The sequence below is a fragment of the Boleophthalmus pectinirostris genome, unplaced genomic scaffold (genome assembly GCF_026225935.1).
Source record: "Boleophthalmus pectinirostris isolate CB_2022bp ecotype Guang Dong unplaced genomic scaffold, ASM2622593v1 HiC_scaffold_12, whole genome shotgun sequence".
NCBI lineage: Eukaryota > Metazoa > Chordata > Actinopteri > Gobiiformes > Gobiidae > Boleophthalmus > Boleophthalmus pectinirostris.
In genome coordinates, this window is record NW_026571018.1 from 18,043,088 (window position 1) to 18,066,171 (window position 23,084).

The 23,084-nt window shown below is 37.3% G+C and overlaps 1 protein-coding gene and 1 pseudogene across 1 annotated transcript in view; one reads left to right on the top strand and one right to left on the bottom strand.

The window, feature by feature from the left end:
* The window catches only part of cxadr (CXADR Ig-like cell adhesion molecule), a 50,525-nt gene extending 42,982 nt beyond the window's left edge, over positions 1–7,543 (top strand). The window contains exons 6-7 of the mRNA XM_020930235.2: positions 754–892; positions 3,731–7,543. Coding sequence (XP_020785894.1) covers positions 754–892; positions 3,731–4,010 — 419 coding nt within the window. The 3' untranslated portion in view covers positions 4,011–7,543. The remainder of the gene's footprint in view (positions 1–753; positions 893–3,730) is intronic.
* Positions 7,544–22,164: 14,621 nt separating this feature from the next.
* Positions 22,165–22,282, bottom strand: LOC129407556 (5S ribosomal RNA; annotated as a pseudogene).
* Between the last annotated feature and the right edge of the window lie 802 nt (positions 22,283–23,084).

The window sequence follows — 23,084 nt, forward strand, 5'->3', positions numbered from 1 at the left end:
AAAACAAAAAAGTGTTCCATCTATGATTATATTAGCCCCTTCAAAATATCACAATAAATATCGCACCGTGAGATTTGGATATTGTTATATCCTTAGTTATTACTGTTTTTTGTTTGCTTTGTTTTTTCATTTTAGTAGCATTTTTAAATCAGTCTTTTGCGCAGATCTAAATAACTTAAACTTAAACTGTTAAATCAAGTTGTTTCAAACTGCAAACCTTTTAAATTTGTTTTTCAAGATGCTGAAATTTGATTCTTCGATTTTTCATATGTTTCGTATGAAGAATTGACTATAAACTTTTGAAATTTGAATTTGTAAAGGTGTATGGTACAGAGTAACCACAGGCACATTTGCTTAGAATAGAACATTCTGGACTAATGTGCTAAAGATTCATTTTTAATTAGGCAAGGCAAGTTTACTGTATTTGTATAGCACAGTTTGTAAAGTACAGAATACACAACTTTTTGTTATGCACAGCTAAAAAGAACAATTTTGATCATTTATTTAAACATAATTAACCTTGTTTTCATGCATTTTTATTACTATTACTTATTATTACTTACTAATGCTTTTTGGGCTGAATAATAGGTTATATTATTAGGCTTTTTAACACTTAATGTAACATTATTACTTTCTATAATACTCAACTCAACTGGAAAGAGTTCATAACTATGCCACACTACAAAACGGCACATTTCTTCATTATTCTGAGATATGCCTTTGTTGAGATAAGTTCTCCTGTTTTTCCTAAAGCTCCTAACACGGCTGGGATCGTGGCGAGCTCCATCATCGCAGTGCTGCTCTTCCTCCTCATTATTGCAATCATCCTGTTTTGCTGTTGCCGTGCGCGTCACAGAAAGAAGTACGAGAAGGAAATCTGCAACGAGATCAGGTACGAGCTCCAAAACAGCCTGGAATATTGCTTTTTTATTTGCCAATAAAAATGATCGCTGTGGCTCTAACGACTGCTGTCAGTGAACACAATTCACAAACTAGGAATGAGCTGGGATGATATAAACATAAAACTTTCTTTTTTTTTTTTTATCAATTTTAGTGTTTAACAAGAAAACAAAAAAACATAAAACTTTTAATAATAATTGTAAAATATTAACTGTGATAAGGTAAAAAGCATGCATAAAATAAGGAATTAAAATAGAGATGTATAAAACATGATGATATTGCAATTGTTGTTGGAAATGTGCAAAAAGATTATTATTTAGTATATCGTCTATGATTAAAATGATCAAATTGAAAAAACGTCTGTAAAAAAAAAAACATTCAGCATAATAAACCAAGTGATATTTCAGCTCTTTTGTTGTTAATTTATGGTCCATTCATGTTTTGTGTGATACTTGAACCTCATCAGAGACACTTGCGGGCTGATTTTTGCATATTCCTGATGCATTGTGAAAATATGTGAATGTCGCTTATGAGAAAATGCAAAAAAAAAAAAAAAAAAACTTAAATAGATAAATGAATGTTGAAGTATTCAGTTTTGTCAATATGGCCCATCCTCTTCGAATAAAAATAGAAGTTGACTGGTGAGGGTGCTCTTGACCCCAGTTTCCCCAGCAGCCACTAAAATGTTTCTTCACCATCAGCATTTTTGCCATTCACCCCTTCTCAAATAAACAGCTGTAGTAATCAGTTTGAGAGCTTTGTTTGCGCTGTGGATTGTGTGTCATGTCTGGGCTGGCTGCGTCCCACCCCCCACCCTTCCCCTCCCTCTGTGACGGACCTGGACTAACCCTGAGCTGATGGCTAAATGTGGGGCTGCAAGATTAATTATAATAGCACATTTTATTTGTATAGACCGTTTCAGGACACTCAGGGACACTTTACAAACAAAACAAATATTAAAACAGTCAAAAGAGCAATAGAGTAAAGATAAAACCAGTGTAGAGAAAGATTTAAACATTAAAAGTGGTACAATGATCAGTTCAGTTTTTTGTTTACTGTAATTTCCTTGATAAATAACAATATATCTGCTAACCCTGTAGTTTAGATCTGTACAAACATGTTCTGATTGTGATTCTTGTATTAGTTTGTCAGTTCATATTCAAATATTTTTGTAAATTCTTGACTCATTCAGATAGTTAATCTTTATAAACTGCACATCTACTTAAAATTGCTGCTACAATTCCTGCCAGAAAAAATTACAATTAGATCTTTTCTCCAAATGTTCAGCCCTAACCAGACCACTGTGGCTCCGCGAACAGTACGGGACAAAGAGGATTATAGTGCAGTGGCCCTGTCTCGTACACGCCATAGACTGTATATAAACAGACTCACAACAGCACAGCTCTGCCCTCGGCTCCATCTGATCAAGCGTTTAACGGGATTATTACTGCTTATTAGCTCTTAATGTGGTGGCAGAGGGAGCAGAGGGCACGTCGTGTTTGGGCGCTCTGTGCAGTGACTGGATACAGGCCTGTGACTGGACACTGGCCAGTCAAAATCAGATAACTGGAATAATGAGATAAACCAGTAATTAGTTGAATAAATAGTATTAGGTAAATAGGAATATATAAAGTACAACAAATTTTAAATTAACTCCTTGTCAAAACCTGCATCTGGATGTGCAGTAAATCAGATTACTCACAACAGATGGAACTGGCTGTGGGCACATACACATGTCTGATAATTATTAGTTATTAGTAGTAAGTAATTAGTAATAAGACTATTAAAATGGCATGTATACAGCAAAATAATTTTCTTTCTCATTACTCACATCAGATTTGTCATTTTGGATGTCATTTAAATCATCATAAAAGTCCAGAAGTCACGTTATGGTCTGAATTTTTGGTGCAAGTGTAAAAATAAGCAGCCACAATAGAGTTATTAGTCTAGTTAGTCAAATTATGTTATGTCTTACACCAAATATACTTCATGCAAGTTATTCTCCTCTTTGTGTTTACTGTTCTTTTCTAAATTTTATGTTGTCAATATCAGATTTTCTTGAAACCTTTACAAATCTGTGCAATAGGGCGGCAACTCATTATTATTTTAGTTTGACTTTTTAGCAGTTGTTTTTCCAGTACTTTGTGATTTTTGAATTGCCTTTTTAACCAAATCAAGTTGAAATATAGTGACCAAAGGCTTCAAGAACATAAAGTTTTGTCTGAAAATGCCACATAGTTTATTCCTTTTTGACATTTTAATGAAATAATCCCACTGTCTTTGTTATAAAAGGTTTTGGGGATGTGTTTTATAGACTGTATAGTCCAGTTAACGATCACGACTATAAAATACAATTCCAATAATTTTTTTATAGTCTACTTCTCACATTTAGTCAGTTTATATCCTACTCCTACTCTGCTGTGTTGACCGTCTTGTACTGAATATTATTTAGTTAATTATCTGAGTATCTTAAAACCTTTTCCAAATCTGTGCATGTAGCTTTGATAAACCACCCTGTAAGCTTTATGTTCCTTTGTGTTTTTAATTTATTTTATTTAAATGTTAATATTATTTTATTGATTTTGTTTTTATTTATTGCTATTTTTATGGGTTTGCTTTTAATTCTCTTTATTGGTTTTAGTGTTTTAAGCATGGCAAGGTTAAATTGAGCATTTTTACTGTTATTTTGAATACCTGTTGTTGTTTTTAATGCTATCTTTATATGTGCAGTACTTTGGAAACTGTTTTGTTTATAAAATGTGCTATAGAAATAAAGTGGTTTGAGTTTGAACCAGAACATAGTCTAACATCTCTTTCTTTGCATTTTCAGAGAGGATGTACCACCCCCTAAAAGCCGGGTCTCTACCGCTCGTAGCTTCACCGTGGGCAGCCAGCGTTCATCTCTGGGCTCCATGTCGCCCTCAAACCTCCACGAGTACGTCAAACCTCAGTACGACAAGATCCCGTCTACGGAGGAGTATGATAGACCCCCCAGCCACAACCCCCTGCCCCCTCCCACCGTCTCCAGGATGGCGGGGCCCAACATCAGCCGTATGGGGGGTATACCTGTCATGATCCCGGCCCAAAATAGGGACGGGTCTATTGTCTAGCATAGCATTTTTCACCAAGACTATGCAGAGGACAGGTGGATGTATTGAAGTCTGACATGGCCAATGAAGATAATGAATTTGAAGTTACAAATGGGAAGTCTCTCCTCAGATGAAGACCTGGGTCTAAACGTGCTCTACTGGATCACAACAGGGCACATGAACCTTTTTTATGAATTTACTTTGTGGACTTAATGGATTAAATTGAAGTAGATATACTCCAGATATACAAATACAATTGTACATAAATGAATGCATGTTGTTTTTAATAGACCTCCTTGCTGTAAAGTTGCAGTGTGTTCATCAGATAGGCCCTTTAATTGGCCGACTGTACAGCTGTATGCATGTGTTTGTACATATAGATCTGTGTGTGTGTGTGTGTGTGAATGAACAATGAAAGCTATTCTTGTGAATGCCTGAACACCGATTAGTTACCATTATATGTTAAAGGTGCACTGCGCAACTTTTCTGGTGGAGGGTCCACTACTACCTGCTTGTCTTCATGGAGAGATTATTGCTTTGCCTGGAATGTTCCATGGCATGACTTTAAACATATCCGTCTAGCATTTCTTCTTTACGAGCGTTAGTATTGCTCAAAAATACAATTCCTTCTGTAAATTGGGGCCAGAGGTGGGAACTTGCAAGTCGTGACTTGGACTCGAGTCAGACTTGAGTCACTATTTTTAGGACTTGAGACTTGAGTTGATAAAATGGACTAAGACTTCGAACTTGACATGGACTTGAAGGTCAGTGACTTCAGACTTAGACTTGAGGCCTGTGACTTCAAAAGACTTGAGAAACACTTTTAAATCAGAATTATTTCTGTTCTGACTGTAATAATTCACTCTAAGATCTTGTCAAGACATTTAAAAAGGAAAAATTAGTATTTCTGCTATCCTTATATAAATACTTAAGTAAGTAAAGTAAAATTTATCTTAAAATTCAAATAAATTGCAAAAACTGAAGCTAACTCGGACTTGACTTCAACTTATGGGCCAGTGACTTTAAACTCGACTTGGACTTGCCTGTATTTGATTTGGGACTTGACTTGGACTTGAGATCAAAGCCTTGAGACTTGTAAAACGACGACTTGGTCCCACCTCTGATGGGGGCGACTTTCCACAGATCTGAATTGTAACGTGGCATGGTGCTGTCCCCCTTTGTAATAAATAGGTTTAATCTATACCGTGGAACATTCTGGACAAAACAATAACATTTCCATGGAGACAAGCAGATGGTGAAACCCTAGAAATGTTACACAGTGCACTTTTAAGTTGACATTTGTTATTAATTCCTTGGACTTGTTTGGTCAGACGTTGATTTAACTGTTCAAATAATTCTCCTGAGGCTCTAAGCGATTTGATTGGCTGTTAGTTAAGGGGCGGTTCACGCTACAAGTCTTGTAATTGGGGGATTACTTCTTGTCACTTGAGTGGGCACATTACACCATTATACCAGCTCCTACCCGTTCCAGCCTCCCAGATTTTGAAAGGTTGAGCCGAAAATAATGAGGCCAGATGGAGGACACTAGAGTTCATTGAGCAATCTCCTGTGATTGAGTTTGACTGTCCACTGACCACAATCCATAACTGACCATAAGGAGGGGACGTTTAAAGGTGCATTGTGTAACTTTTCTGGTGCAGGGTCCATCAAATGCTTTTGTTGAGGAGATGTTATTGCTTTGGTTAAAATGTTTTTCATAGTATTCAACCTTTGTATCTTCAAGGAGACCAAACCAGACCAAATTACAGGTTAGATCTGTGCAGAGGCAACCCCTTCACAGTCAGAATGCCTCTTTTTCTTGGTATTAAACTCCCTGTAATTGAATAAATGTAAGGTAAATCGGTTTATTGTAATACTGTGGAACATCCCAGGCAGAGCGATGACATATCGATAGAAACAAGCAGGTGACGTACCCCCGACCAAAAAGTTACATAATGCACCTTTAAGTTAACTCAAAATTTTTAGTGAGATCATTCAGTTTTGAAATCAAATATGCAACTTGTGACCAAATATTACATTTAATAGAAAAAGGCTAACAAACTAAATATGTCTTTTTTATCATTTTAATGTGCCATATACACTACCAGTCAAAAGTTTGGACACAACTGTGTCCAATGTTTTTCTATTTTCTGCATTGTAAGGTGTATAGAAGGTGTATAGAATTATAAAGTAAAGGGAAAAAAAGTAAAATAGCTCTAAATATGTTATATTTTAGATTCAGTTTCCTCACAGTGGCCTCCCTTTGCTTTGTCAACAGTTCTGCAAAGCCTTGACCTTCTCTCAATGAGTTTCATGATGAATTCTCCTGAAATGGTTTTTGCCGAACAGGTCTGGCTTATCAGGGTTTGTTAGTGGAATACCATGAGTGCAAAACAGTGATCAAAGCAAAGGGTGACTATTTTGAAGAGTTATTTCACACTTTTTTATTTACTACATTAGTTCATTCATAGTTTTGAGAATCTGCAATGTAAATAGTCATGAAAATAAAGACAAAAAGTTGAAATGAAAGGGTCTGTCCAAACATTTGACTGGTATTCACACCATCTGGAGTTGGGCAATGGGCATTTCTAATCGATATATTGTACTCAATCTGAACTGAAGCACTGAGTAACCCATGAGTTTTCGCCTTATTCTGATCCTTTTTTAGCCTTACTCTTGTTTATCCTTATTCCTGGACTCCTCACAGCCAGACCTTCATAGCTGGACTTTTCTTGTGCCTTTTTTCCTGGTTCAGTTTTGTCACAAATTATTCAACTGTACTTGGTTTTGTTCAGGTTTACTTTCCCCACCCCGCCCACTCATTCTTATCCACCATTGTTTTAAAGCTTTTTATTATAATTTTTTTTACTTATATACTTTTTATTACAGAAATGTTTTGTCCACAATTGTAATTTGAAGATGTGTATACACTGAACTAATTTCAACGCAGCTAAATGAAATGAGAATTATTTTGTGTATTCATGCTTGTTGCCGTGCTGTGCTTGGCAACGGGAAAAGAAAGGTTGGCATCCGATAGTCAGTACCGTGTAACTGATGTTAATGAAGCTACTGTAGAGCAGATGGTTTGCTGTCATAACTTCACGTTTTTTTCTTTTTCCTGGTTATAAAATTTTAGCAAACACTTAAGGGGTCCCTCTCAGCTCTGAACATCAAAATATTACTAACAATATTAACTGTAGCTATTGAATCTGTGTGCTTTTATTGTAAGGGAGATATCCTTCAGGTTTGCGATTTTTTTTTCTTTTTCCTTTTGTGTATTTTTGTGCTGTATTTTTAAATAAAAATGAGAAATTGAAAATAAATATTTTGGCATTGATAAATAATTTATGACAAACTTTTTGCACAAAGTACCACCATGATCTAAACCAGGTCTATAAAAGGACTATTCCAGGTCTAATCTAGGGTTAAACCAGGTCTAAAAGTGAATCTACAACACCATTTCCACTGTATTATACACGAGACATGAACTAAAGCAGGACTGAAAAGTGGATAAAATTTACTTTAAACAAACTCACAAACTGAAGAGCCGTCCACGTCCCACCTGAAGGAGCTCTCAGTTTGACAAACATGCACACTCAAAATCAGGTTATTATCAGATTTTTTGAGTTATAAAAGATTCAAATGACATGTTAACAAATTTCTGTCTGATCATGGCCCTTCAAATTTTACAGTTTGCATTTCCTTTAAGTAATCCTAAATGTCCAGAAATCAGACACTGTAATAATCATATTTTGATGTGCATGTGAGCATTGCCATTAAGTCCTGTATGCTGTTGCTTTAGTCTTTAGCAAAAATGGAACATAACAATGTAAAAGTAGTGAAGTGCTGTACTTAAGTAAAAATTGTTGGTATCTGTATTTATGTACTTTTTAGGTTTACTTGACTACATTTGAGAGCAGCCCTCTGTACTTTCTGCCTTTGTACTTCTTTATTTTTCATTAAGGTTATAGATTGAGCAAACAAAAATATACAAATAAAAACAGCTATGGGGAAAAAATTGTTAAGGTTTTTCTGCTGAAGAAAATTCAGCATAAATCTATATAAAAATCCCTGCATTTGAAACCTTATTAGATCTCAAATTCTGCTCGAAATACTTGTACTAACACTTTTTACTCTTAACATACATTTTAAACAGGTTCTTTAATACTTTTACTTAAGTTTTTTTTTTTTTTTTATTTACTTTTACTTAAGTGACAAAATAGAGTACTTCTTCCGCCACTGGTCTTTAGCGGGGCTGGCTCCTTGGAGACCTTAACCCCAGCATCTTGAATGTGATTAATTGTAATCAGCGGTGAAGTGGCGCCCTTACACCAGGTCAGGTGACTTTCTAACAGCTTAATGACTGTAATTAATCAATGAAGCCGGCAGCCACAGTCATGGCCTGCCAACACCAATGCTGTTCATTCAACCCAGTATAAACATGCAGAGGTGTTTAACCTGGTCACATACACACCCTCTCCTCCTGTGTGTCTTATCCACTCCCCTCTCCTCTCTCCTTCCCTCCTCTCTCTCCTCTCTCTCCTCTCTCTCTCTCTCTCTCCCCTCTCCCCCTCTCCTCTCCTTCCCTCCTCTCTCCTCACTGTGCACGAGTGAATGTAGCATCATACCTGCTCGTCAGTGCCTCATCTCGTCTGATCTCGGAAGCTGACCTGGTTAATACTTGAATGGGAGACGGCTGGAAACACCAAGACTTAGGCCAAACACTTCACTCACTTACATTCAGACTTACACTAACTTTATTGATCCACAAGGGAAATTGTTTGGCCACAGTAGCTCACTCTTCACAATATAATATAATATCATATAAAAACAAAGTGTAAATTTGTAGCAAATATAGCAAGCGACTGACAAATAAGGCATAATTACACAAATGTATATGCACAAATAAAATAAAATACAAATATAGTAATACAATTATTTATTTTTGTATATTTCTTTCCCATTTTGCCTGGTATGCATGTGTTGCATAAGTTTGTGTGGTGTTGTGAGGGGCCAGTGGCACAGATTTGGAGCCTCACTTCTGTCGCCCGACCTCAGGGCAGCTATGGCTACAGAAGTTGTATGGAGAAGTGTGGAGTGACTGAATAATGCACTGTGAAATGCTTTGAGTGTCTTGGAAAGCGCTGTAAGTCTATTGCATTATTTATATTATCTATGTCTCCCATCTTTTTCTTATCTTTTTCAATTGTTTTTTTTGTTTTTTTTGTTTTTCTGGTAGATAATGTGCATGTAGTTTGTACTAATTACAAATTTAAAGGTCCAAATTTAAAGGCAAAATTCTCTCTTGTGAGATTTAGATCATGTTAGAATGTTGTTACTACATCAAAAACAGACCTGGTGTTGTGTTTTGTTTCATTCACATGTTTGAATAACCCTGTATTATTAGTCAGCCACCGTTCACCTTTAGCTCAGTAGAGACTGACAATTTCTAATTATAAAATTTGGACAAGTGCACGCTATGGTTGTGATTCTAATATTGTATTTACCAAACAACTTGACAATAAGCCTGAGACGGATGGATCAATAGCTGATTATTAGCCAATAGCTCCAGTGTGTGCACGCAGCTGACAGCTCGTCAATAAAGAGACTAAAGCACTTAGTTGCAGTGTTAAATGGGACGTCCATAGCTATAATTGGATGTCAGTAATAGACAGGGCCCTAGAGCATTGATCTGTGGCTGGTCCGAGTCACTCACTGCTCTAATGGCTTCCCACCAGCTCTGCACATTGGGAGTTCTATTATGAACCTGGTTTGTACAGCTGCAGAGATACAGCGCAATCACAACTGCCCCACAAATGAATATGGAGAGATATAATGGTCCTTTTATGGCAACGCATTCAAAACGTTTATTATAAGAACATTAGTGTGTACAGATTAGATTCATGCACTAATGTTAAATGTCCCCTCATTGAATAAATTGATTCATACATCCTCTCCCTGTGTCGTGGGTCCAATCTCCATTTGTGACGTCTCTATCCTCATTCACATGATGATGTCGTGTTAAGCACCTGGGGATTTGCCTCCCATAGCTGCCCCCCCCCATCTCCCTCCCTCCACCTCTCCCTCTCTGCCTGCCCAAGGTATTAATTGTTTGCACAGATCAAGGAGGTTGGTATGGAAAAGCATGCTCATTGGTTCTCCAGGAGGGTTTCCTTGGCAACCTTATCTAGTTGTACACAGTCTAAGCCGTCTGCTAGCTGCATGATTTATCTTGTAAGGCGTGATTCTCTCACAGTAACAAAAGAGGCTGGTAAAAGCACTGGTCTCATCAAAGTCTCTCTCAGTGTCACGTGTGCTGTCACAGACTTGGGCTTTTTCAGTTTGTGAAAGCACCGGGTGAGAGCAGGGGCTGCTGGGACTTCTGAGCGGGATAGTGCCATATGCATATGCATGAACAGTGAGCTCCATCAGCTCCAGTGGCACAAGAGTGCATTAACATTTTGGCTGCACGCTCTTAGCACTTGGATGTAACCTAACAGATGATGTTGTGAATGTAAGCTTTTATAGCTACTGCACATGAATGACTGAGGAGGTGCAGTCGTTTCTGGACGTATTCCCCAATGGCTTTCAATTTCAGTTCCATCAGCTTGAGAAGAGCAGCACAATCAAGCCTGCAGTTCAGTCATCAAAGCAGCGATCCATCTGAGACCAGCTACAAATGAAATCTGACAGAGTGAACTTTAAATGCACACTCAGTGTGGCATGTCCGATGAGAAGGACTGTGGAAGGATGGAGGACTTGGATGTGTCACCAGGCCTCTGATGGCACTCAAGCGTAGAGAGCTTCTGTAGAGACGCTTTGTTCTGATCAGAGTCCAGACCTTCAGTCCACTCACATCCAGCTGTCCTAACCCCAGACAACGGTCCCTTGTGTCCTAGAGAGAGCAGAGGGACCCTCCTGTACTCTACAGTCAATAAGGACTCACCTGTGTGTCTGACCTCTGTGCTGGTTGGATCTCAACATTGACTTGTGGTTGTTTTTTTTTTCTTCATGCGGTTCACATTTCAATGACTAATCTGTGACTTTTGACGGTTGACCTTCCGCGTGTGCTCCGGGGTCCATGGTGGAGGCTTGCTGAGATTACGCTCTGTCTGAACACGGCGTTATTTTAAGACCTGCTCTCTCTAGGGACTATGTCTGCTGAACTTCATGGATCAGTAGGTGGCGCTCATCAGTCCATGTGACATTTGATTCAGCAGGAGAAGTCGTGTGTGGTGTGAGCAGAGCAGAGCAGACAGAGAATACCACTTTGCTCCTACCACCAGAGACAGCTCCAGGGTAAATTAACTTCATTAGAGTGGCACCTCGACCCCCTTCCATCTGTCTGAAGGAGAAAGGAAAGGCGAGTCTGAGGGCCATGTGCTCAAAGCTGTGCACCTGGTTAATATCCCTCACAGTGCAGTCCGTCGCTCTTTTGATCCTTTCTTATCTGTTTTCTTAGGTCGGTCACGCTGTGAGACTGGAAATAAGGATGCCCTGCAGTTTCATTCTGCTCTCTTCGATGGAGGTAACTGAGTGTGATTCGCCTCAGTCGTTTACAATGTGATTTGTACTTTTAATCTGCACCGTCCTGGACTCTATTACAGGCGGTCCCCCTCCAAAGCCGCGTCGTCACGGTTACAATGGAGGCAGCAGTAAAGTGTTGGCGAGGGGCGGTGAGGCTGGAACAGTTTCTCTCCTTCTCTGATGATTGGGGTCATCTGCAGATCACCTGGCTGTGGCAGAGATAGATGCTTTGTGCCTCTGTGTGGGGCGTGTCTTTGCACAGTCTGTGCCGGACTGCGTTAGCACAGGGCCATGTCCATGTGTGGGAGCAGGGGTCAAAGGTCAGGGTGCTGATTTAACAAGATGGGGCCGTCAGTGTTCCCTCCGTACTGAGCAGTGCAGCCCAAGCCACACCTCCAGCCGTTTGGAGCAAAGCAATTAGACAATGTGTTGTCTTCATGCGGGACACGTACAGAGGGCCACCTTCACTGAAGCCTGTGTTCCATGCAGCCGCCCAGCTGTCAGGCGCTCCATGAGAATGAGATGCTATAGGTGTATGCTGTGTGTGTCGTGTGTGTGAGACTAGAGACTAGAGGATACACAATGTTAAGAGCACACAGCTAAAACAATGAACCTACATTTAAGCACAAAAATGACAGCTCAATAAATCTATAATAGTCCCATATCCAGTAACATTTTGAAGACTGACTTGATACTCAATACCACAATGATGATGAAAACTGTATTTTATTTAGGCTAAATAATTCATTTTGAATTTGAAATGGTCATTTCTTTAGTATTACCATTTGTACTGTATAATACTAATGGCAGTTCTGAAAGCCCATGATCATTCAAGGTCCTATTTTGTCCTGTTTATATGAGTCTAGTTTTGATTCTAGTTTTAGTATCGATTAGTATCTAGGTATTGTTTTTTTTACAACCCTGATGACAACCCTGATGTACAACCTCTGTACAGCCTCTGTGTCTCCATGCACATGGTCTGAGAGATAATGTCTTCTTTTAGATTCGTGTGACTGATGTTATGTAAACACTGCCATTTGTTTTTCGTACAAGAGAAAAGATTCTATCTATAATGTTTTAATTTTCAATTTATCTATCATCAAGTCATATTTATAAACACTATTATTAATGTACACTAACATTTGATCAGCAGGATTAAGCTGGGTTGGGTGTAGATTGTGTTATTACAGTACAAGCCCAGTGCTTCATCAGGCTCTACTCAAATGAGACACATTATGACAACCAACCACACTACATGTGATAGTCTTAATTAAGTAAACAAAGATGTAATCCAGTGAGCAAATAGTATTATTATGTACATGTGTGATTCAGGCTTAGTTACTAACTAATTAATACCCAAACTCCTAACCCTTAAATCCTTTTAGCTCCATATACTATTGTGTAAAAACATGTAATTAGTGTCAAAATTTAGACACTGTTTAACCATTTTTACCCAGCGCAAAGCCAGAAGTAATTACAAAAGTAGTTACTAAGTCTGAATCATTCTTAATAAACATGAGAATTTGTGCATTAGGAATTAAGTCTTTATTTGCATTATTAAGACTATCGCATGCACTGTACTTAGTTGTTATCAAGTGTTAACATTTAAGTAGATCCTGACAAAGCACTGGGCTAATAAAACATTCGACACCCAATTTGCTGTTGTTGATTAATAATAATATTTATAGTATAGTCTGTCGTAGTACAGAACAGTTATATACAGGTATTAATACTCTACTCAAAGCATATTTATATAATGACACAAAGTTGCTTATATTCATAGAGCGAGCAGTGTTTCCATGATCAGATAACAGGTTTCATGTGAGCTGGCCAATAAAATCCTTTTACCTTTTATGCTGGTGAGTCACTGCAGTAGTAATTTATAAAAGTATTTAAAGCAAACTCACGTACGATATTGTTTACGATAAAAAGAATGAATTACATGAACTGTATATAGGCTGAATAGTTGTTAAAAATACTGTATATACTGAGCCCCCTCTAAATATAAAAACACAAGTGAGATTATCCCGCGTTGTTCTTGGCAGTTTGCCCACATCATTAATTACCACAATGACTTAAAAGCACGCCATGTTCACATAATTACAGTCGTGTGGGCGTTTCCCAGCACAACCACTATCGTCCATGTGATAATGAGGTTTCTTTGTATCAATCATTAAAATCTATCTATAATCTGACCTAAATCTTATCAGATCACTCGAATGAAAAGAATAGTTTAATTAATACTCATGTGTTTGCAGCCTGGTTGGGCGGCACATGTGTGAAGGTCGTCTGAAATAATGTTGATGAGATATTAAAAGAACCTGGATTAGACTGCATTGTTTCCATAGACATGTGGTGGACAATGGAGGCTAGATTTATCGTACTATACGAGAAGAGATGAGCAAATTGTTACTCAGAAGTCTGTTGCTATGCGCTCTCATCTAACATATTAGCTTGGGTACATGTCCTTAGAGGCAGTTGTTTAAGGTAACAAAGTACAGAAGTAAACGTACAATACTCAAGTGCAATTTTTAGGTATCAGTACTTTACTACAGTGGATAATTCTTACTTTTACTTCATTGCATTTGAGAGCATGTATGTGTATTTTCGACTCCACTGCATTTTAGATCTGAACTGAAAAGCAAAAAGTACTTTTCTTTATAATTTGAAATGGCTGAGAATTATTTTTCAGCACATTTAATTTGAGTTTCCATCCCAACCAAATACACAAATGCACAAAAACAGCTACATAAATTAAGAAATCTCCCGAATCACTTAAAATCAGTATAATTCTTTACCAAAATCTCTACATTCCATTCTTTAATTGTTCAAAAAATCTGCTAAATATTTTCACTTTTTACTGTTTAAGTACATTTTTAAACAGGTACTTTAATACATTTACATACATAGATTTTTTCATGAGATACTTTTACTTGAGTAAATTTTTGCCCTTGTATCTATACTTGTACAAAATTAAGCACTTTATCCACCACTGCTTAGAGGTCATTGTTTTGTTCTAATCTTGTTTTCATTCCTTGCTACGGTTTGGTTTTATCAGTGGAGCGGTGCTAGGTCAAGTTGTCCACAATGTTTCTGTTATATACTGAACAAAGAAGTGAACTAAGGGAATGTGACGTCATCCATAGTGTTCACTTCCAGTCAAATGAAGCTCATGAGGCTGGCGGTTATAGGAGCAAATTTGGAGCCGAGATTCATATTATTATTATTCACGTACAAAATAGCAAAATAAAAACACCAGGATCATGTAGAGTGGGTTAATACGAACATTTTAAGACCAGGTAGAGAGAGGGGGTGATAACTTTTCAATGTAAAGTCAACTGAAGCCAGAGTCAATGGAGCCAGAAGCGCCCCCATGTTCACTTCCTATTTGGAACGCAGTGGTTTGTGGGTTAGCTGTGTCCATTTATATATACACTCTATAACTATACCACAATTTTGGTACACCACTTTACACCACACTTTAATATTTTATTTTTTTAAGACAAAAAATTACCTAAAATTCTTAAACATTTAGACAAACACATACCTACAGAATTTATCTCTATCAGCCTCACCCTTCCCATTCACCCTCCCCAACATTTCTTCTTATATGACACACTTTTAGTCATCGTTTCCTTCCACATTTTTAGTGAAGGAGTTTGGAGCTCCTTCCCTGAAAATGATCTGAGCACATGTGACCAGTCCAGTACTTCTGACTCTAAAGCAGGTTTGTGCAAAATATGGTACTTCCCAGCAGAGATGGGGGTGACTTGGGGAGGATACATGGTGACCAACAATACATCTGGTCCAGTGCAGTCCTTTCTACTTATGGGAAAAAGTATTGGGCAATATCATAAAGCATGTATTTAAGTATTCAAGTTAAAGCTGTTTTTACACAAATGTTACTTAAATATACTAGTACAATTAAAACCATCTGCACATACTGACCTCTAACGTAGGGATTGTACAAAATCTTGTGCCACAAGGTCTTACAAGATTTAGATTTAGATTTAGATTTTATTTGCACATATATTAACATTTTAAACAGGTGGAAACAAAAGAAAATGACTGTGCAGGAGAGAATGAGAAGACTAAACTCAGACTAAAAAGGGTTACGTATTGGTGAGTTACATCTCTTATATTTCCAAAAAGCAATGCTAGAATCCAAACAAAAATATAAAATAAAAATAACAAAAATTGTGAGGTCAAAATTGGAAACTGAATCGCAAAATGTACTGTACATTACGAATTATGCTATGCTCTTTTGGCCTCAACCTTGTAGCTTGTCCCTACTAAAGAGTGTCATTGTGGAAGTGAACTTGGACTATTATGTTTTCAAGGTTGCCAGTTTTAATCTGAATTAGTCTTTAAATCTCATGTTAAGAAAAAAACATCATTTACATAATCACATGTATTAAACAACACAAAGGCAAACCTCTCAAAAATAAAAGGGGAGAATCTTCTATTAACCCGTCCCTATTCAATCATTATATTTGCATTATTAAACACTAGAGAATGAATACCCTCACAGTTCAATTTCATACTCCATTTTCCAATCACACGGTTGAGCATTACCCCCATACCGGAGAGTTTCTGGTTTATTTTCACAACAGCGCACTAGGGTCAGTACAAATGAATGAAATACTTGTCACTTATTGCGACAGGATAAAAGTAAAAATAATATTTATGATGCTTCTTCCATATTACTCACATAACACTGGCACTATGGTCTACACCTATTTCTAAGGCCCAGTTTCTGTAATCATTTGTTATCCCTGAATGGTGAGTATCCGTCTCATTTAGCTGCAACATCAAACAGCACATAGCCGACTGTGCTGTACGTGGGTGGATCAAAGGAATACATTATTGTCAAGAAAACAACTCAGTGCTTTTCAGCCAATGATCGTCTTGAACTCAGTGTCAAAATATACCTCCCATTAAAACCCATATGATGTTTTTATAATTATTACCTCATTTGTGTCACAGTACATGTGTTAAATCTATCAAGTGACTGTTTAGGGAGAAAAGTTCAAGACAAAAAAAAGAAAATTACAGTAAGCAGCGCTGAGTTCTAAACAGGAATCCCTCATTTCAATCAAAACGCAGGAACAATTTATGCAGGAAAATATTGTTTTATAACTATTAGACTTACACTTAGACTTAGACACACTTTACTGATTCACAAGCAGGTATGTAACAATAACTGAAATATCGTGATATCTTATCGTTAAAAGTCTCACAATAATATCATGGGCGGTCACAATATATCAAATTACAAGTTCTTTTGCTTAAATGCATGGTTTTATAGCAGCAACAACTCATAAACATTGGGAACTACATATCCCATGATTCATTTCAGTTCAGAAAACATGAAGATATATGTTTTTTACTTGAATTCTTTGGATTATGACGGTAATAATTTACACCAAAATCTCGTCAAGGTATTTTAAAAGCAAAAAGTGTCCTGTCCTCTCCAAAATATCACAGTAAATATCGTACCGTGAGATTTGGATATCATTACATTCCTATCCACAAGGGAAATAATTTGGACACAGTAGTTCACACATCACAATATAATACAGTAACAAAGAGCGAAAATATTATTTGTACAGTTAAAGGGAGTATTATCTGTTACATAAAGGTGAGTTGTTGTACAGTTGTAGGGAGTATTATCTGTTACATAAAGGTGAGTTGTTGTACAGTTGTAGGGAGTATTACCTGTTACATAAAGGTGAGTTGTTGTACAGTTGTAGGGAGTATTAACTCTTACATAAAGGTGAGTTGTTGTACAGTTGTAGGGAGTATTATCTGTTACATAAAGGTGAGTTGTTGTACAGTTGTAGGAGTATTAACTCTTACATAAAGGTGAGTTGTTGTACAGTTGTAGGGAGTATTAACTCTTACATAAAGGTGAGTTGTTGTACAGTTGTAGGGAGTATTCTGTTACATAAAGGTGAGTTGTTGTACAGTTGTAGGGAGTATTACCTGTTACATAAGGTGAGTTGTTGTACAGTTGTAGGGAGTTACATAAAGGTGAGTTGTTGTACAGTTGTAGGGAGTATTAACTCTTACATAAAGGTGAGTTGTTGTACAGTTGTAGGGAGTATTAACTCTTACATAAAGGTGAGTTGTTGTACAGTTGTAGGGAGTATTACCTGTTACATAAAGGTGAGTTGTTGTACAGTTGTAGGGAGTATTACTGTTACATAAAGGTGAGTTGTTGTACAGTTGTAGGAGTATTATCTGTTACATAAAGGTGAGTTGTTGTACAGTTGTAGGGAGTATTATCTGTTACATAAAGGTGAGTTGTTGTACAGTTGTAGGGAGTATTATCTGTTACATAAAGGTGAGTTGTTGTACAGTTGTAGGGAGTATTATCTGTTACATAAAGGTGAGTTGTTGTACAGTTGTAGGGAGTATTATCTGTTACATAAAGGTGAGTTGTTGTACAGTTGTAGGGAGTATTATCTGTTACATAAAGGTGAGTTGTTGTACAGTTGTAGGGAGTATTACCTGTTACATAAAGGTGAGTTGTTGTACAGTTGTAGGGAGTATTATCTGTTACATAAAGGTGAGTTGTTGTACAGTTGTAGGGAGTATTATCTTTACATAAAGGTGAGTTGTTGTACAGTTGTAGGGAGTATTATCTGTTACATAAAGGTGAGTTGTTGTACAGTTGTAGGGAGTATTATCTGTTACATAAAGGTGAGTTGTTGTACAGTTGTAGGGACTATGGTATGAATGCAGTCTTGTATCTCTCACTGTTTTTTCTATTGCATAAATTAAAGAAGTTTTGTCCCTCAGCATTATGGTTGCTAGGTAGCAGTTGTGGAATGACCTCATGTCACATCTACAGCCCGTGTCCAACCAGGAAGTAAAATGACTGACTTCACCAGAATGGCTAAACTAGGGAAAACTATAGGCAAGATTTGTGGTTTAAATTTAAAAGGTCACATATTGCACAAAATTGACTCTTGTGAGATTTAAGTCATGTTATAAAGTTGTTACCTCATCAAAAACATACCCGGAGTCTTGTTTTGTTTCATTCACCCATGTTTGAGTAAACCTTTATTATTAGTCTGTGTACATCTCCAAAACTCATAAAGCTCTGTTCCAACTTGTGATGTCATGGAGCGATAGTTTACAAGTCAACAGCTCCTTTTCCCTTTCGTATGGAGTTTAAAAACACAGTAGAGCACTTCATGTATTACTGTATGACATTACAAAGTGAACGTATTTTCTGTTTGAGAGAAAAATTCTGCCTGAATATGCAGAGTTTGTGTTTTAAAAATGTGTGAATGAAGCAAAACACAACTCCAGGTCTGTTTGTGATGAGGAAACAACATTATAACAGATGAGAAAATAGTGTAATATGCACCTTTTAAATACAAGTATTAACTCCAGCTGAACCATTTCACCATCTCTTTTCTATTTTTAGAACATCGTTTCATATCCACTGTAAGCACGTTAAGTTATTTTTCACAAGCTTCTAAGCATAGCTGTGTCCACTGGGTAAAATTATGCTAGTTCTTATTCTGAAACCAGATTTAGTTATGTTTTTATCTTCTCCTCTTGAAATTGTAAAGACCTCCCCCATCACTTGATACATGCGATTCAAATAACTGCAGAACTGTAAATTCCAAGGCCAACGCATCAACTTAATCCTTAAAAAGTGACAACAGCAGTGCTAGGCCTGCGTTTGGAGCTCTTTTCTCAGGAGACACGTTCCCGCTGTGAATGGGAAGCCTCATCCATTCAAAGTGTGGAGTATTTTGGGAGCGCCAGTGCACGCTTGTTTGGATGAGATTAAAAAATGTGCTCTGGAGAGAAAAGACTAAACAATCCGCCATAATTATTTATTTCCACTGCAAAAATGTGTGTAATAAGAAAGTGGGGGTGGTGTATCGTGGTATTTATTGAGGTATGAAAACAGATTTGAATGACTGGCTTCTGCACATTGAAATGGCAAAACATGGACTAATTTTAAAGCCACAGTTAGGCCAAAAATAGACTAAAATAAAAGCATTTTTCAGTTCGGTTGGGTTCAGTGCACTTAAAAACATGACTGCCTACTGTGAGCGGGTTTATATCTCCTCAAACCTGACTCTAGCACGGCCTCCTCCTGCTTGTTTCCATGGAAATGTCGTTCCTTTGGCTATAATATTCCACAGTAAAATGTCTATCTCAATTGTTCTGAAGTTTGGTTTTCACTTTTCTATTTTTATGGAATCTTAAAGGTGAGAAGGTTACATACTGTATCTTTAAGCTTAACACCTCCTGAACTTAAAGATGCATGTAGGTCTGCAATATACATTTGTACACATGGAACTTTGACTTTATCGTCATTCTGGATCAGCATTTCATCAGAATATCTTGTCCTCAGTAATACTTTTTTGCTTATTCCTTTGACTATTACATGTATGTGTGAATTGGGATTTTCTGTGCTCACAAAAATGAAGACAAAGTACAGAAACAAACTGAATGTTGCGCCTCTGTTGCTGCGCTCTCCTCCTGCACCTGGACTGGAACACGCTAGAAAAACGCAACCCAACTATCTCATTAGAAATGTTGAAATGTTAAGACATGTTTTGAATCATTTCTATTCTTTTTGTGATTATTTTATTGACTATTTAGTTCCAGTATTGCTGGTTCAATTGAATGTTGAAAAGAAAAAGAAATGAGCTACATTTAATGTCCAAATATTTGACTTATGGATCCTTTTATTGCTGTTTCACTGTTTAAAACTTGAGTAATACTTATTGTTCAGAGAGACACGATCACTCAGTCAACAATAAAATATCCTCATTAAAGTTCAATAATGGTCAAATCCACCTTTATTTTGTGATATGTGAATAATGTCTATTGACTTGGGACGTGAAGGTTTGTGACTTTTAAAATATTAGTCCCCAGAAAAAAAGGTTTGGGAAACACTGCACTATGCAACCTTTTCTGGTGAAGGATCCGCCGTGTTTTCTAAATGAAAATGTTACAGCTATGTCTGAAAGATTCCACAGATGAGAGTAGGCAGGTGGCAGTACTAGGTAGACAGCTCAGATCTGTGGAGAGGCAAGCTCACTCATAGAAGGAATGCATGTTTTTGAAGATAGTTTAACCAACGAGATGATTTAACATATAAATAATAATAATAATAATAAATCCCCTAGATCTAATGCATTCACATGCTGCATTTGTTCTTTTACAAGCGTAGATCGTTTTTAATGCCATACTGTGGAATACTCAAGGCAAATCTCTCCATGGCAGACCCCTCCAAAGAAGTTAAACAGTGCATCTTTAAGGTTAGGAGTTAGTGGGCTATATTTCCGTTTATTTCTCGGATGTTGTGATTAAACTTGTGAAAAAATAATAGCCTAATCCTTCATCCAACAGGTGGATCAATAAAACATCCACCTCTCCTTCCTCGCGCCCTCACTTCAAACATTTGTATTTGAGACAGGTTTTTGTTTACCGTGCCACAGATGCGTCATGCGCCTGTTTGCTCCTGTTTGCTCTCGCCATGTGATCTTCCGGGGTGCGGGAGGTGACCCAGTGTTTATGAGACAATGTCAGACAGTACAAAAGACACCGCGGATGCACGAGGACCGCGTGTATTTGCTCTTTTTCCCAGCGCTCAAACACGGAACAGGTCGGTCCAGGAGCGTCATGCGGTCGGTCCCGTTTGTCTGCGTGCTAAAATGACAAAGAGAACAAATGCCACGCACAGCTGGTCACGGGAAGCAGACCTGTCAAACTAGTTCAGGAGCAGGAGAGATGCGCACCGCGTACAGCCCGTCTCCTGTGATCGCGCGCTTTGTGTGCCGAAACACGAGCCCTGGCGCCACCTTGTGTTGTGTTCAGGAGTTGTATGTTGACTTCATAGAGAAAATTATTGAACCACAACGGAAATTATTTGGACACAGTAGCTGACACATCACAACATAATATAATAACAAAGAGTAAAAAATATTCTTCTGTTACTGACATGAAAATAAATCTTGCATAATTGCCAAATCTATAAAGCTCTAGGCCTATAAATCGCTGGCTACTGTAGGTTTCTATATAAAATAGTTGCACTTAAATTAATTTTAAGCACTACCTTTCAAAAGAATTGGCCATGACTATATAAGCAAAAGGATCTGAAAAACTATATTATTTTAAAGGTGCAATTTTTTATTTTATTTTATTTTATTATTTTTTTGGTAGAGGCACCACCTGCTTGTGTTCATGTGGATGTTATTGAGATGTATATAAACTATGTCAATATTTTAGGCCTTTTCAAGTCAAAGTAAAAAAAAAGTTTCTTGAAGAATTATTACAAAACAATGAAAGTATTTCATACAAAAATGACTAGTGTAAGTAAGTAGTTTTTTTTTAATTACTATTACTATTATTATTATTATTATTATTTATATAGTGCTTTTCACAGACATATATCACAAAGACACTTTACAGAGCATCATTCAGACACATAGGTGGTGGTAAGCCACTGTTGTAGCCACAGCTTCCCTGGGGCAGACTGACTGAAGCACAGCTGCCAATCGGTGCCATCGGTCCCTCTGACCACCACCATCACTCACACACCACTTTCTTAGGCAATGCAGGTCAAGTGTCTTGCCTAAGGACACAATTACAGTTTTTTGCAACCGGCGTACCACTGTGGCACCTGACATTCCCCGTGGTCTCCCATCCAAGTACTAACCAGGCCCAGCCCGGCTTAACTTCTGAGATCTGAAAGGATCAGGCTTTTACAAGTCGATATGGCCACACAAGTGTGAGAAACCAACTGAACTGTTTTGTTTTTTTTTGTTTTTTTTTTTTCCAGTTTTTTCAGTTTTACATGCAGTTACTAGTTATTATACTATAATCTACTTATATACTATACTATACTATACTATTATAATATATAAAATTTAAGTATTTCCAAATTATCAAAACATTATGAAAAAAACTAAAACAAACGTATACAATATCTTCAAATTATGAATCAAGTTAGTAGCCTATAATTAAGTAACTGTATTACCTTACCTTCAAGACACATGCCAGAAATGTGTTTTACTCAAGAAAAAAGGCTAAGTTTTGTTACCAAGATCCAGCTCAGTCTGTCCTGGTCAGCTGCTCAAACTTATGTCACAAAATATGTCACAAATTCTGAGCTCCTGCTTCACAGCACCCAGCTCAGTCTGTCATTTCTCACCAGCAGGCAACAGAAACTAACTTAGTTCTTATTCCTCTCAACTCAAATGATAATTTCTTCTTCAGCTTTTTTACACTTTCCTCACTCTCTCTTCAGTGAATTGTTAGTGCAGTTTGATGAAGTACTTGACATTTAGTGGATTTTAAAGCACCATCCATCAGACTTTATACTGTCAGTGCACATTAATCTCTGTGCAAGGCTGGCAAAATAACTTCATTCAAACATTCTCATTTTAGTTGTTATTATATTTGACTGAAAACATACACAGCCGCTGAAACTTCCCAGTTATTTTGCAGATGGCTGTTTTCAAAAATATGTGTCAGGGTATTCTAATAAGGAAATGTCAAAGAAACTGTATGGATGCATTTGGTTAATAA